Below are 16,997 nucleotides of genomic sequence, written 5' to 3'. Positions count from 1 at the left end.
ACCCCCAAAAACATATGTTTTTCATATTAGGTGCATTGTGCTGCCACCTACTGCCAGGTACTCCATATCAGCAACCTCAGTAGTCATCAGACATCGTGAGAGAGCAGTATGGGGTGCTCCACAGAAATCACGGACTTCGAACGTGGTCAAGTGATTGGGTGTCACTTGTGTCATACATCTGCACACGAGATTTACACACTCCTAAACATCCCTAGGTCCATTGCTTCTGATGTGATAGTGAAGTGGAAATATGAAAGGACACATAGAGCACAAAAGGGTACAGGCTGGCCTCGTTTGTTTACTGACAGAGACCGCTAACAATTGAAGAGGGTGTAATGTGTAATAGGCAGACATCTATCCAGACTATCACACAGAAGTCCAATCTGCATCAGGATGCACTGCAAGTACTGTGACAGTTAGGCAGGAGGCGAGAAAGCTTGGATTTCATGGTCGAGTGGCTGCTCATAAGCTACACATCATGCCCGTAAATGCCAAACAATGCTTTGCTTGGTGTAAGGAGCGGAAACATTGGATGATTGAACAGTGGAAAAACATTGTGTGGAGTGATGAATCATGGTACATAATGTGGCGATCCGATGGTAGGGGGTGGGTATGGCAAATGCCCGATGAACGTCATCTGCCAACAGTAAAATTCGGAGGTGCTGGTGTTAGGGTGTGGTCTTGTTTTTCATGGAAGGGGCTTACATCCCTTCTTGTTTTGCGTGTCACTATCAGAGCACAGGCTTACATTAATGTATTAAGCACCTTCTTGCTTCCCAAGGTTGAAGAGCAATTTGGGAATAGCGACTGCATCTTCCAACACAATTGTGCACCTGTTCACAATGCACGGCCAGTTGCAGAGTGGTTACATGTCAATAACATTCCTGTAATGGACTGGCCTGCACAGATTTCTGACCTGAATCCTATAGTACACATTTGAGATGTTTTGAAACACTGATTTCATGCCATGCCTCACTGACCGACATCGATACTTCTTCTCAGTGCAGCACTCTGTTAAGAATGGGCTGCCATTCCCATCAGCACCTGATTAAATGTGTGCCTGCAAGAGTGGAAGCTGTCATCAAGGCTAAGGGTGGGGCAACACCATACTGAATTCCAGCATTTCTAAGTATCTGGATGATTTTGATCACATAGTGTACCTATATACCCGAAAATAAGATGACACTGATTATCAGACGACCTCCTTTTTTTAAGAGAAAAGTTTACTTTAACATATTCTGACTAATCAAATTAATAACTGGTTTATTGACATAAAGTACCAGCTCAAAAAGTTAACATTGTACCTTGTAGTGAGCTGCAGAAGATTCCACAAATGCGACCCGTGTGCACAGCTGTATGGTGCACCACAGAAGATGCCAGTACCAGCAGAGGAACCCTACTCTCAGATACGTATGCAGCTTCTCTGTAGTGCACTCTACTGGGCGCCTGATGACTTGTAGGGTTGGGTCTGGTCAGTTTTGCATGCAGTCTGATGTTTACTTCAGCTGATGTGACTGGAACTAGTAGGGCAGCCACCCCATGGCAAGTGTTATCCCGTATCAAATATTTGAAGTAGTAAAGTGTTGTGTTCATTATTATCTGTTACAGAATACTCTGGCAGTGAGTAATGTCATTTTTCACATGTTACATTGTGTGGTAGCTTTTTGCATTCAGTTGTGACCTTTTTCTTGTTATAACATAGGAGATAGAAGCTCTGCTTCAAATGTTGGTGCAATAACAGACAGAACTTCTTATGGTCTTGTGACGGACTGTGCCGACGTTGCTCTTACCCCTCTTACATCTCTGGCTATGTTTACTCCTCCATTCCTGCCATTTGACAAGGTAGCGGAAGACTGGGAAGCATATGACCATTACCCATGACAACATTTCCATGCCTTCCACATGATGGATCTGGAGGTACATTGTACAGTGTTTTTGTCCTGCATTTCTCCCTCCTTGTATCAGGTGTTGCGACAGTTGGCTCCGTTACAGGAACCTTCTTCGTTGTCTTTTGACAATTTATGCTCGTTGTTCTTTTCCTGTTATTATCATCACACACACATTGAAGCTGCTAGGGTTGAATTCCACCAATGCAAGAAACAACCCCATCAGTCTAATCGAGCCTGGGACATGACTCTCCATGGCCTTAGTCGCAAGGGCCATTTTGTCACATCCAAGTTAAAAGAGTGTATGCGAACAACGTGGTTCGGGATGTTATAATCCGCTCTACACTGGATAAGGAAATCTGGCAATGGGCCCTCCAATTAGAAAACCCTACCCTCTATGAGGTGTTGTACATTATCCAGTCATACGAGGCCTCATGTGCTTCTGAGCAGCAGCTGGAAGCATAGTGCGATGCCGTGACAGTGCAGGATTGATCTGGCTGCGTCTGCTGTGTCTGCAGAGGAAGAAGAAGTTGTGTGCAACCTGGCCAATGGGGCGGCTTAAATGCTCCATGTAAACAGCGTTCCAGCTGCTGCTCCGCTGCCATTGATTGCGTCTTGTCACTCCCTCCCAATATGATAGATCAGAGTTTCCCCAGTGTTGGGCCATCTGTCAAAAGCTTCAAATATAAAGTGAAGGCAGAGCTGGATCAGATCACATCTGTCAGAGTTGTGGTTACCATTTCCTCTAGTGAATGGGCCATACCATGATGAAAGCCTCCAGTAAATTGTGTCTTTGCGGTGATTTTAAGGTCACCCTGAATTCACAGTATGTGGTCAACACATACTCAAAGCCACATCTAGAAGAGCTGTTCACTGTTTAGCAGGGAGTCAATTCTTCTCCAAACTTGATCTTTCCAAAGCATATCAAACCTTGGATGAGTCCAAGCATACCTGGTTCTTAAAATGCCTTTTGGCCTTTATCAATAATAGCAGTTAATGTTTGGTGTGGCAAGTGCCCCGCACTTTTTAATGCTATCTGGAACAGGTCATGTCCGCTATTCCACAATGTTTCAACTGCCTGAATGACACTGTCGTTACTGGACATACTATGAGTGATCACCTGCACAATCTCTTTTTTTAATAATCTTCATCCTAATAGCACAGCTGTGAAATTTATATCTTCCTGCAATAACGGTGGTTGTGGTTACCATGGGATCTGAGCATGCATCTGCTTTTATCCGAATACATATCAGATTTTGCTTCTACACTGATGTGAGAATGCTTCAATATCTCTTGCTTCCAAACACATTGTCCAAAACATGTCATGTTGAATGTCAACAACATTGCTGCGTGAAACACATCAGTACGCCGCTGGCCCCTCATAGACTTTCACCATCTCTACTAGAAATGAATACAATTGTTGGGTATTTTCCCAACTTTGAAGTTGATTCACAATTCTGACAACAAATTGGTAATGCACCTACAAAGCCAAAGTAAGTGGTATAGATTATCATGGTTAGCAACATCACATAATTTGCTGCCCACTCACTGCTCCCGTCCTCACAGTCATCTATTCTCAGTCAAGTTGGTATCATTGTCCCCCTCCAACCCTTGTGTAGTGCTGTGCTTGATCAACAGTGAAACACAGACTGCAATATTTTCTAGGGTGCAGGTCATATGTACAACAGCAACTAATTCATAAACAAAAGACTGCAGTCACAATTCAGCCAGTTCTTGAACTTTTGTTCATCCGACAATCTACTAACATCTATCTCCATGACAGGTCTTGCCACTGTAATTTATTCTCATGACAACAATTACAGACAGTTTAATATGACTTATTTTGTTCATTAGATATTTCATTTAGGATTAATTTTCCTTCTTGTTTCACATTCTAAAACTGATTAGAAGATGGTACTGTTAACGTTTTCATCTTGTATTCCATACAATTTCTCATTTGAAACCCATTAAATAGATCATTACTGTCTCTAATAATCAAATAAAATACTGGTCTGGTTGAGAATCAAGTAATGTTTTTTGAAAGACAACATTTCCAATTTTGAATGTTACTTTTACTTAAAAAGCAACATTAATGTTTGTACACAGTACCCATCCATGTATAAGAAATTTTATTGCAAACCTGTTCAAATACAACAAGAGTTTGTAAGATGATAGAATTTAGTGCTATTTCCTCCTTGTTTAAAAAAGAAGTCAAATTTAATGGCTATTTCATAGCTTCTCACATCTCTTGCACATGCACAGCATGAGTCAAATGTTGATACTGTATTGGGTGCTTTTGTGCATTGGGAAATCTTGAACCTGTTCAAACATGAGTATTGTTTACCAAGCCCTGCCCTTCAAAATAAATCTGCACATAACCTCAATATACAAAGCTTCATCTGTAAGACAACCCCTACACACTCTATTCAACAACATAGCAATGTTAATCTCAGCAGCAATAGTTTAATCTGCAAATACAAGATGACCTCGAACTTTTCAAATGATGCATTTTGGAAAAAGCCTTGTCTTACAATCAAGTAAATACAGTATGTTGTGCTTTGAAAGAAATTGTTTGAATTGCGCTATTCAATCTTTACAGAAAGTTTTATTGTGTTCACCTCAAAGTAAAATACTTAACTGTTTCGAAAGCCATTTTATCAATAAACATTTAATTTTCTATGAGTGATCTTCAATTATTTCTGTACATTTTCTTCATAATGGTACTGGAACAGATGGATGCACACGGCTACTTTTCCAATAGGCTGCTTACATGAGCACAAATCACATAACAGGGGTGATCATTTGGGGATATCACATCATCTGACAAACATATCGTGAATAATGTGTGAACAAATGACAATCAACTAATGGCACGTGAGAAAAGATTATGGATACTGCACATATTAACAAGCTTAACCCATTAACTTCGTAATTTTTATTTCAAATTATATCCCAAAAATAATATTTCTTCTATTAACGAAAAACATCCTATAATGAATGACATTACATATAATCATATAAATACGGCTTTTAAAGCTCAAAATAATGAGTTACAGAATTTTGGAAATCAACAATAATAAAATCTCAAGTATACTTGTGCAATGGACTTTGACCAGAATATCCTGGGACCTAAGTCATTTTTTAGATTTTGTTTAGCTATGAAGCCTACACAGGTATTTCACAATGGTTTCCTGTTAACACAAACCTCTGAGAAGTTGGCTGGAGCACAGTGGATGTATTTATCTTGTACCACTGGCAAGCTGTTGTCATTCAACTGACAAACTGTTGTCCCTTTCAGTCTCTAATGAGGTAACATCACACTCTTCTTCACTTTCTGAGCTGCTGCCAAATTCAATGTCATTATAGCAATCAATTTTTGAGAGAACTGCCTAAACAACAATTAGGAGTGAGTCTTAAAGTGCATATTTTGTTGTCATGTATCCAAAGCTATACACAGTAAAGATGATATCCAGTTGCAACCACCTTAACCAAAACATGCAGCCAGGCTACAAATGTAGTACCAGATGCTCTCTAGCAGCCGAACACATAACTATCAGTGCTGAAATGGATGTAGGCAGGGTTTTGCTTTTTCAAAGGTCTCTTCTTCCGCCCCAATATACTTGGGATTTTCTGTCAAAATAACAAAACAAGATAACTCTGGGTTTTATGTTAAGGGGTTAAACAGCAACGTTGATCAATAGATTTGAATCTAGCTGCGTTATAACAGAGAGGGTAGTTGGAAAGGCGTCTTTTCAAACATGCTTGAATGGATAGTTCTAAAAGCACATGTAGTCAGATTCACTCAAAACTTCCATGTAGTGTGGTAGTGGTTAGTTAAGATTAAATATATACCTCTCATCATGTTTATTTGTGGGCTTAATTTGAACAAAGACATGATGAGTCTGAGTATGATCACACAAACTAGAAAGGCTCTACTTAAAAAGTATAACTGATAATTTATATTAAACACCACAGTATTCCAAAATGATCAAGAACAGACCTACAAACATGAGATTTTCGCAGTGAACTTGACCCAAATACAGGACAACTTAAACATTACCATTACGTGATCAATTAATAGGTCAGCACAAGGGGCTGCTCTTCCCTTTCTTTACTCCACATTTATTTGAAACATAGGCCATTAGAAGTGTAAAAAAAATTACCATTCATAATGACACTCATAAAAATGATGAGAACGAGACCTTGGCCTAACAATCAGATAGCCAATGAAAGGTGACTGCAAAAAATTTCTCTAGTCTTTAAGCCTGATTAACCAAACTACAATTCTTGAGTTTTTGTCAACTGTCGCTGCTGCCATCATCTGCAGTAGTTTAAACTAGTTGTTGGCTGATACATACAAAGCTGCAGAGTAAAGTTTCTACCAAAGGATAATAGAGCTGGAGAATCCAGTGCCATCCTTATGATTGCCATTCTCGAATCTGCATGACTTTCTAGCACTGAACTTTGTTTTTACTTGGTGTCCAAAGCACACATGTATGGTACTAAATAAGTAACCCTGGTTTCTACTGAAATGATAAATTATGTAAAGGATTTTCAGCTGTCTTTATTACAACTGAATCTAGATAAGTTATCATAGGCCAAATATTCTGATTTTTAATTACAATTTTATTTCATGGTTACTCTGTAGGCAATGCTCTGTCATGTCCATCTTGTTGACATCATTTTTTTTATATACAGCACTCAGCAACAGTTCAAATGGTAGCTCCCATGTAAATGGTGAAATATTCACAATGAATTCTGTACATATCTGGAAACATGTTAACCTTCATACGGCATAACATACTATGGATCTTTGGGGAGGGGCAGAACAATAATCTCAATTCATTTCTCAGGAGAATGTGTTCTATCTGCCACATTATGCTGTTGGTCTGGCCTCTTCTGCTCAGTCACAAAGTGTCCTTCAAAACTTGCACTTGAAAGGGTCTGGGATATCATTTTTGTTGCAGGTGTTGTCCTTAAAAAAAACTCAGCTGCTTAGTACAGACAGCAAATAGTTACTGTCAGAAACTGTTAAAGTTCTATGTGTTTATGTTTTGAAGACAGCTCGCTTCTGGACAAGATGACGAAAACTTTTTGTGTCCAGGTATCACTCAGTGTGAATTGGCTTCCTATACGCTGAACAACAGAAAGAATAGTTTGTCCTCTATTCTACTAGCACAACTATGATAGGTCTACTAGCACAACTATGATAGGTAGTGTGCCATCTCTCTCACTCTCGATTGCGGGATGAACACCACTTATGTGATTCACCAATTGTAACAATGCCCTTTCACTGTGAGGCAATGCCAGGTGCGTACTGCTGGGTTACAACTTCGTCTCTTGTGTTTCCCCAGTATGGACTTACGGCACCAAACAGAAACAAAGACCGAATCTTGAGAGTTAGGGGATGAAAATGCCAATATTGAATATAGCACCAGCCTTGCATACTGAATGACATTACCCTCTTTCGCCTGTGAACTGATTCTGTTACATACTGCTTGACTCTTCTCACACGTGTAAAACTGACCCATCTCTGGAAGAGTCTCAATTTTATTGCTTCGTGCACACAAGGAGGATACTTTACCATTACTGGCAGTCAGTAGTTTGAATACCCCAAGGTGATGACAATGACAGGTATTGAAAAGTAGAGAATTTAAAAGAGTCATTCCAATCTTACGTACTCCACAGACACAAATGTGAAATCATGTCTGAAGAGAAGGCAGATCAATAGTGATACAAATGGTGTCCATGGGCTATGGAATAAGAATTCAGCTAAGAGGGCCAAGAATGTAGACAAGCCATTGGAGCATTCAATTAACAGACAGCAGCTGTTGGTTTCAAAGCAAAAATAAGTTTGACAGAAACTTAATGTTGCAGCCATAGTAAAAAACTGAATGAAATAAATGTTTAAATGTTCCAGTGACAATGATATCATCAGAGAGCAAGTAGAGCTCAATATTGATCCAAGGTAAGATAAAACACCCATGGTCTATCTGTTGCAACCACAACAGCATTTACCTTTAACAATAAGGAACTCAGAGAAAATCTAAGTCAGGACAGATGGTGAGAATTTGAACCACATTCCTCTTGAATCCATGTCCAGTGTCTCAACTACAGCATCACCTCACTCGGCAGCAGACAGGGAGCCCACAGACAGGGTTCTGTGTCAATTTACACACTAGTTCATTTTACCTTCTCTTTACATTATATTTCGAAACAAGTAAGGTTAACTAACATATAAAGAACCTTTGATGTCGAATAGTACTTACATATTAAGGGCAGTTCTACTATTCATAAACATGCTCTTTGCCATTTCTGAATGAAACTTTTGAAATAATGCTAAAAAAATCTATATCAAAAAATGGTTTTCTTTACTGACAAAATCTACAACAAAGTAAATCCTTGCAACACAAGGCAGTAAAATATTTCAAATCACACAAAAAAGCACCGAGTATGCTAATCTTAAGAAACATAATGTACAATATAAATGCACAAGTCCCAAAAGTATTTGAAATATCCTAAATTTATCACGATTACCAACAAAAGTGTTATGAAGTAGTTTGTTAATCAGGTAACTAGCGTGGTTAATTTACATGCCAATGAACAATTTATGAATCAAGTGAACTAGATGTGACTCCTGCATACCTGAGATAGCTTCTCTGAGCAGCATACCATCAGTCAGGTACTTGAGTTTAGTGTTCTCTGAAGTAACATCTTCAAATCGTACTGTGTAACCAACAATTTCACCTTGCTTTGTGTTCATTTCCTGAGCAACTCTTAGAGAGATTGTAATTGCTGCTACTCGTCTTGGCTGAAATAATAAAAGATGGAATTCATACATTTGTTTTCATATTGTGCTAGAACTTTTGCTTAACTTTCTCAAAATGGTTTAGCCTACAATTTTTGCAGCTAATAGAAATTACCTTTATGTGATGTACTAAATAAATAGCTACTGTGCCTTGATGAGAGTCTGAACTAAGACGACCCTCAACTTGAAGGTTACTATGCAACTTGAAAGTTCCAATGAACACCACAGTGCATTACCATGCTTAGAAATGTAATAGACTTACTCAGACAGTTATAGAGATCATGCAGTTTAATGTGGAATCCAAATCATGGTGCAACTTGATATTTTTAACATATAAAAATCACTGCCAGAGGTAATAAGTGGTAGAGAAGTCCTATGAGTGACCAAGCATTGAACACCGAATTTTCAGATTTATCATCTGGCCCTTTACCTCTTAGTCACTGAGCCACACTTCCAGTCATACAAATGGCTAAATAATGTATTAGGTACAACAGGATGTTACACACTGATAGAAGTTTCAAACTATCCCTGTCAATAACACAGCAACCAGTTCCAACTTTATTTCTATAGATGCAATTTATAACCTCATGATGTTACTGATCAATGCTTGGGAAACTTTGTAGCCTTTTTTGCAATATATGTAAATTAAACTATTAGAAATATTAACAGATTTTACAATTTTTAGGTAACACCAGGAAGCAGCATACAAAGTCTAAATCAAGTGGTTATACATTCACAAGCTTTCAGTTATGTGCTCCTCAGTCAGTGTCTGATGTCTTCCTTATATAGCTGTAGTTCCCACTGTAGTATTACTTCTGCTCATTCTTTGTCATAATAGGAAATGTTTCTGCCCTAGGTTTGCAGCCCCCATTTTAATTTCAAAAAGGTCCAGTTCCATATGGTACTCAGCTATAAGTACTGTATCTATCCACATCTACTCCTACAAACCTATACCACAACCCACTGTACGGTGCATGGTGGAGGATACCTTGTACTACTACTACTACTACTACTACTAGCACCATCACAACCACCACCATGTGGGCTTTCTAAATAATAATGAAATGCGGTGTTGAAGCCCTCAACTACGTACCCACAGACTCAGAGTTGAAATATTAAAAGTTTTGGCTTGTTTCGTTGTCTAGAGGCTGGGATATGTAGTTGCCACATTACATGCCAAATACTGCTGAGTCTACAGTATACAATATGAATAGACACATGAATCGAATGGCTGAAGGTTCCTATCACTCAGCAATTGCGAATTTATATGCAACACAGTAATTTATAAATGAATGATTGCAATTAAATAAAATCTGCATGGAATTAACTTAACGACTTTAAATTATGAGTACGATAGCAGCAGTACCTTTTACAATGCCGTTTATTACTGCAAAACACTTACTAATGTCGACGATCCAGCAATTAAATAAAATAGAAGTTGAATAACAGGGAAACAATAGATTCCTACCTCACGTAATTAGTTATGAACAACAACATAGCTTGCAAGATATTCACTTCCAAATGTATACTACATCTTCACCGCAGAAGCCACAAAAGTCTCACAAGTGCACAAGTTGGCACTACACAATATTTCTTTTTCCCACAAATACACGCAAACAGCTCCACTCTCCAAGTCTTTCCCGCAACTGTCCAGAACTCTCCGTGTCCTGTGCAACTGTCCCTCATGCCGTCCCATTCAGAACTCCACCTCCATTCACTTCGGTAATCGTCTCCCTTAGTAACGAGCGCTGTGATTGGCAATAGTGCACCTGTCATGTCTCCTAGCCAACACACACTGACAAACATAATGGAACACATTCGAAATACTGGATTTACATTTAAATAACTTGAAATTAAATAAATATTCCTAGGGCTGGACCACTAACACACTCTAACACACATTATTAAATACATAAACAAGTCAAATAAACATATATCAAAGGACTAAAAAGTAGTAAACCAGTAACCCAATGTCTCCATGTTTCCTAAAGCACAGTAAATAATTGACCAATTTCTTCATGGATAGTATCTATCAGATATAAACAAGGAAATAGATGAATAAATGTATTTATAAGCATGCTGCTACCGTTTTTTCATGTAACTGTGGAGTACTTATGGCCTGACATAATTGATAGTAATCGGCCACTTTGACCTCCAATAACTCATGTACTATTCCAGTTAGATGCCTGTAATTTATACCAATTTAGGTCTTATACTAACAGCTTTCTAAAGACACATCGATCGACAAAATCAGATGAACCATTTAGATTTTGGAAATCCGTTGCTGGGTGTTACTTGTATAATTTATCGTCAGATACTAAACTTTAAACTAATACATATATTGAAAATATGATTACACCATCAGATTCATTGTGCAAATAGTATGATGTACATGTTTCTTTTTGAAGTATCATGATTCTTCTGGCTACTATTAATTTCTATACGAACTGTGAAATGTCTGCCATTACGGTTCACAAAGTCCACCATCTTTGGCACTCCTGGGATGCCTCCTTCATTGACACAGCGTCACCATGGAATTCGCAGCCATGCAATCGCTGGACCATGCGCTGGGACTACCCCTCTTGTCCGGCACCATGTGGTTGGCCTGCTGAGCAGCCTGCGGGGCCATGCCAACTCCGAACTTAGAATATTTCCAGGGCACCACAATTCGCTCATTACCTCACAACCACTACTACTACTACTACTACTACTACTGCTGCTTATTTCCCTTCCTGTTACACTCGCAAATAGGGTGAATGAAAAACAACAGTCTATATGTCTCTGTTAGAGCCATAATATCTCTTATCTTGTCATTCTACAGTCGGCTTCAAATGAAGGTTCCCTAAATTATCTCAATAGTGCTCTGCGAAACGAATGTTGTCTTCCCTTCCATTTTATCACCCTTTCCCAGCGTGCTCCTTAGTACTTAGCACCAGTGACACTACAACTGGTATCATGGTTACACTAGTAGAAGGCCAGCAAATGTTCTACGTATTGGTTCCCTTGGTTCCCACTTATCAGCCTTTTGTGAATGCAGAATCTTGTGTTTCAATATTACCATTTCACTAAAATGCTGTCACCATTCTACTGATAACTGTAAAAAACACTGGAATGTGACCATTGCTACAACCCTGTACATTATTCCTAGATATGCATCATGGTACCAGTCCACAGGCACTAAATACTCAAGTACTCCACAAATGGTATCTGCATAGGCCAGCACCAGAGGCTGTCCACGACTTGTGCACACTGAATGTCACCCGCTGCGCTGTCTATTGGAGCTATCCTCTATATAAGGACAGTGTGACAGGCACCCACCCTCAGATTGAGTTCTACGGCTTATGATAACATTTCTATTTTTTGAATGTTGGGCTCCATAATGTTCCCTTTCTGTGCAGCAACTGTGGAATATAAAATTATAAAAAATGTAGCAACACGTCATGGAAACATAATTTATTTATATTGTTGCAAATCGATTTCGACTGATATCAGTCATCATTGGTGTATTTTTTAACCAATACATGTCCTAAGTAAAAGTATTTTTTTATCACGATAGAAATCTGCCAAGACAATACTTTTACTTATGGCATGTATCGGTTAAAAAATACACCGATTATGACTGATATCAGTCGAAATCGAGTTGCAACAAGATAAATAAATTATGTTTCGTGACTGGTTACTACATTCTTTATAATTTCTATGTTTGTTATTTACTTGTAAATGGATGAACAAACTTTTGTTGTTTGTGGGCACAACGCTGTTTGTGTCTAGTGTTACGACACAGCTGGTGATGAATGTGGTGTTTACTTCCATATGCTCAGTCTATTTGGTTGTTCCATCAGTCCTCATGTACACTTTTTTGTTTTTGGTGTCACTGATGAAAACATGTGTAAGGCTTTGTTACTTTGTTGGAATTCCTCTCGGAGTTATCAGTTGATGTCTCAGTAAGCACCATTCCAGGAACCCGAGTCATCAACGAAACATGTAAGTTGTGGTCCAATGATCACCATAAGTGCACAAATGTCAATGACACATATGTCGAGTTTTATCATTGTCATAAACAGCCCCACCAGACCTACAAGGCTTGGGCACCCAAACTCCACAGCCTCAGTCAAAAATGTCAGTTTGCTGCCAATGTTCATCACGATTCCCATGTTGATTTTATTGTCCATAACACTCAGAGAAAGCTTTTGACAATGTTGACTGGAATACTCTCTTTCAAATTCTGAAGGTGGCAGGGGTAAAATACAGGGAACGAAAGGCTATTTACAATTTGTACAGAAAACAGATGGCAGTTATAAGAGTCGAGGGGCATGAAAGGGAAGCAGTCGTTGGGAAGGGAGTGAGACAGGGTTGTAGCCTATCCCCAATGTGATTCAATCTGTATATTGAGCACGCAGTAAAGGAAACAAAAGAAAAATTTGGATTAGGAATTAAAATCCATGGAGAAGAAATAAAAACTTTGAGGTTCTCCGATGACATTGTAATTGTGTCAGAGACAGCAAAGGACTTGTAAGAGCAGTTGAATGGAATGGATAGTGTCTTTAAAGGAGGATATAAGATGAACATCAACAAAAGCAAAATGAGGATAATGGAATGTAGTCGAATTAAGTTGGGTGATGCTGTGGGAATTGGATTAGGAAATGAGACGTTTAAAGTAGTAAATGTGTTTTGCTATTTGGGGAGCAAAATAACTGATGATGGTCGAAGTAGAGAGGATATAAAATGTAGACTGGCAATGGCAAGGAAAGCATTTCTGAAGAAGAGAAATCTGTTAGCATTGAGTATAGATTTAATTGTCAAGAAGTCGTTTCTGAAAGTACTTGTATGGAGTGTCGCTACATATGGAAGTGAAACGTGGATGATAAATAGTTTGGACAAAAAGAGAATAGAAGTTTTCAAAATGTGGTGCTACAGAAGAATGCTGAAGATTAGATGGGTAGATCACTAATGAGGAGGTATTGAATAGAATTGGAGAGAAGAGAAATTTGTGGCACAACTTGACTAGAAGAAGGGATCAGTTGGTAGGGCATATTCTGAGGCATCAAGGGATCACCAATTTACTATTGGACGGGAGTGTGTAGGGTAAAAATCGTAGAGGGAGACCAAAAGATGAATACACTAAACAAATTCAGAAGGATGTAGGTTGCAGTAGGTACTGGGAGGTGAAGAAGCTTGCACAGGATAGAGTAGCATGGAGAGCTGCATCAAACCAGTCTCTAGACAGAAGACCACAACAACAACATAACACAATCATTCACCTAACTTCGGACAAGGAGGTGTTTAAGGTGTGTACTGCAATGCAAGAATCCATCTTTGGTTGAGGTGTTGACTATTGCCCAATCTTTCGAGGTATCTTGTGCTGCAGGGGATTAGATTCAGGTTTCGTGTGACATCACAGTAGTGGCTCCTGTTTCTGGTCATCAGTCATCAGTTAGTTCTTGGGGTAGGATGATGTGGCATCAGTACAAAATGTAGCCACCATGCCACACTGGACAGTGACATGCCAAACAACAACAACAACAACAACAACAACAACTATTGCAGCGGCAGTGTTCTTATCTTGCCCATACTGTTTCGTGTAAGATGACAGGGCTGCGTGCCCTAAGTGCTGGGTGACTTGCAACAACTGTACGAAAAGAAGGACATATAGTGTCTGTGTGTTGTTCCCAGCCCTGCAGATAGGGATAGGGATGTTAAGTTGGTGCCTCTAGTACTTATGAATAACAACAAACTGTTTATCAAAGTGCAAGTAATGAACAAGTGGACATGATATGGATGTCAACAATTTGTTTGGTCTGGATGTTTTCAATGCTTTTGGTTTTTCCATTGTAGATAACGTGCACCTCAATTCTGACCATGTCCCTTACCAGTGTAGATTCTCTGTGTTCTGAGTCTCATCTCTTTTTCAGATGGGATAGTTTGTGTCACTAATTTTACAGCCCACATTACCTTTAAACATACAGTGCAGCCATGCTTGTTCCAGGTGGGTCCTATTCCATTGGCTTTGCTCAATCAAGTGAAATCAGAATTGGACAGGCATATGTCATTAGGAATCTTACTGTCTGTTATGTCTAGTGAGTGGTTTACACCATCGTGGCAGTTCACAAAACCAAATGGTCAGCTTCGCCTCTACAGTGACTTTAAAGTTTTTGTTAATGCTCAATCTATCACTGCCACCTACTCTTTGCCCCGTCAGAAGAGTCGTTGGCCAGACTCAATGGAGGGCCAGTTTTTCTCTAAAACTGATTTATTTGAAGCTTATTTATAGGTTCCATTGGATGAGGTTTTAAAAAGGCCCCTTCTGATTAACACACCTATCAGGCTGTACCAATATCAGTGCCTTCCATTCAGTGTGACTAACACCCCTAAGATTTTTCAGCATTTTCTGGAACAACTGAGAATGTCCGTTTCAGATTGCATCAACTATCTCAATGACATCGCCATGATGGGTGCATCCATGGAAGAGTATTTATGCACGTTATTCAGAGTCTTACATACTGTAGGGTTGAAGTGCAGCTTGACCACGTCCCACTTTTGTAGCCATCCATTGTGTATTTGGGGCTTCAGGTTTCTCAGGATCGTGTAATGCCTTTACATAATCATGTCATCGATGTCACAGTACTGCCTCGCTATTCTGATGTCAAAGAACACCAAGCATTTTTAGGGAAGATTGTCTGCTATCATAAATTCATTCTAGGTGCAGCCAAGATGGCCCGTCCTCTTTACAAATTGCTCCACAAGGATGTCCTTTCCAGTGGACACTGGCCTGAAAACTCAAGTTCACACTTTAGAAACCTAAATTAGATTCTGCTCCTTGTTTGGGTGCCTTCCAAACTGGGCATCATCTGCTCTTTGCAATAGACACCTTTCAGTATGGCCTTGGGGCTGTTCTTGCACACTGCTATGAGGCTGGTTTCAAACATATGATAGCTTATGCTTCAAAAACACTCAACTCCATTCAGCAGCACTACTCCCGAGTTGTAAAGAAAGTGCTTGTTAATACCTACACGATCAAAAAGTTTCACGTGTTCATGTACAGGTCTCAAGTTCCACATCATTACTGACCACAAGCCTTTGGTTTCATTGTTTAATCCTTCTGCTTTATTGCTTGACAAAGCGGCACATTGCCTCCATTGTTGGGCCCATACTGCACAGAATGCCAATGCCGACATGCTGTCTTGGCTTCCAATGGTGCCAGGTCCACTTTTGAATGGAATGAGCTCCTCTGTTTTCACTTAATTGTTAAAGTGCATCATACAGTGGAAGGGTTTCATATTATGAGTTCCCGGATTGCAGCTGCTGTTGTTGCCAATTCGGTTTTGCACCTCATTCAGCATGGTTCGCCAGATAGGCCACCAGACAGTGTTTTTGAAACTTTACATAACTATTTTGCCCTCCTTCACCAGCTTTTGGTGTTTGATGGTGTTGTTCTCTCAGCTAATGACAGACTGTCTCTCATGGTTGGACCCCTGCCAAACTACGGTGGGAGGTGCTTCAGCAATTACATCAGGAACATTGGGAGGTCTCTTGCATCAAGTCACTGTCCTGTCAATACTTGTTTTGGCCTGGCACTGAGGGTGACATTGTGCCTCTTGTTGCAGCCTGCACTCTGTGTGCAACACAACAAGCGGCGCCATGAGTGATGCTTTCTGTATGACCACATTGCAGCAAAGTTTGGAATGTGTCCATGTTGATTTTGTGGGTCTTTTAATAAATTCTTACTGGTTGTTGGTTGTTAATGCTTTCTTGGAATTTCCATACATTATCCACTGTCCTTCCATGTCAGCTGTGGTTACTGTACAGGCCCTGTCCAAAGTTTTTTTCTATTGAAGGGTTGCCTGAGATGCTCCATAGTTGCCAGCGATGTACTGCCCTTCCCATTGGCAAGGGGCTCAGCATGGTTTGCTCCTGGCTCCATGGGATTCGGCCACCCTCGAACTGGATTCTGGCAGTGGCCTCTGTATGGTGCACACCAGTGAGGGACTGGTGGTGCACCAGCATGATCAGCTACATCTTCATACCACAGCAAAGGCCATGGATCTACTGCTGCAGCCTTCACTTTCTCCCTGTCCAGGCCTAACTGCACATCCCTGCCGTGGGGGCAGACCTGCCCTCCTTGTGGATATCACCAATTCCTGCCTCACCTCTGGGGTATGGTGCCTGGGCTATGCTACCAACCAGCTCCGTGATGCTTCATTGCCACCTGTGCTTCTGCCACTAGCTGGACCGGCACTGTAGGATCCTTCACCATCAGCATCCCTGGTGCCCCCACCTGAGTGGCCAACGCCTTCAGTATCTTT

At 40.0% G+C, this 16,997-nt stretch overlaps 1 protein-coding gene across 2 annotated transcripts in view; it reads right to left on the bottom strand.

The window, feature by feature from the left end:
* LOC126322260 (ATP-dependent RNA helicase DHX33) overlaps positions 1–16,997 on the bottom strand; it is a 108,354-nt gene that overhangs the window by 50,001 nt on the left and 41,356 nt on the right. For both annotated transcript variants that reach the window (XM_049994274.1, XM_049994276.1), the window contains one exon: positions 8,532–8,697. In XM_049994274.1, the coding sequence (XP_049850231.1) occupies positions 8,532–8,697 (166 nt within the window). The remainder of the gene's footprint in view (positions 1–8,531; positions 8,698–16,997) is intronic.

Source organism: Schistocerca gregaria, chromosome 2 (assembly GCF_023897955.1).
Source record: "Schistocerca gregaria isolate iqSchGreg1 chromosome 2, iqSchGreg1.2, whole genome shotgun sequence".
NCBI lineage: Eukaryota > Metazoa > Arthropoda > Insecta > Orthoptera > Acrididae > Schistocerca > Schistocerca gregaria.
This window is presented reverse-complemented; position numbering and strand designations above follow the sequence as displayed.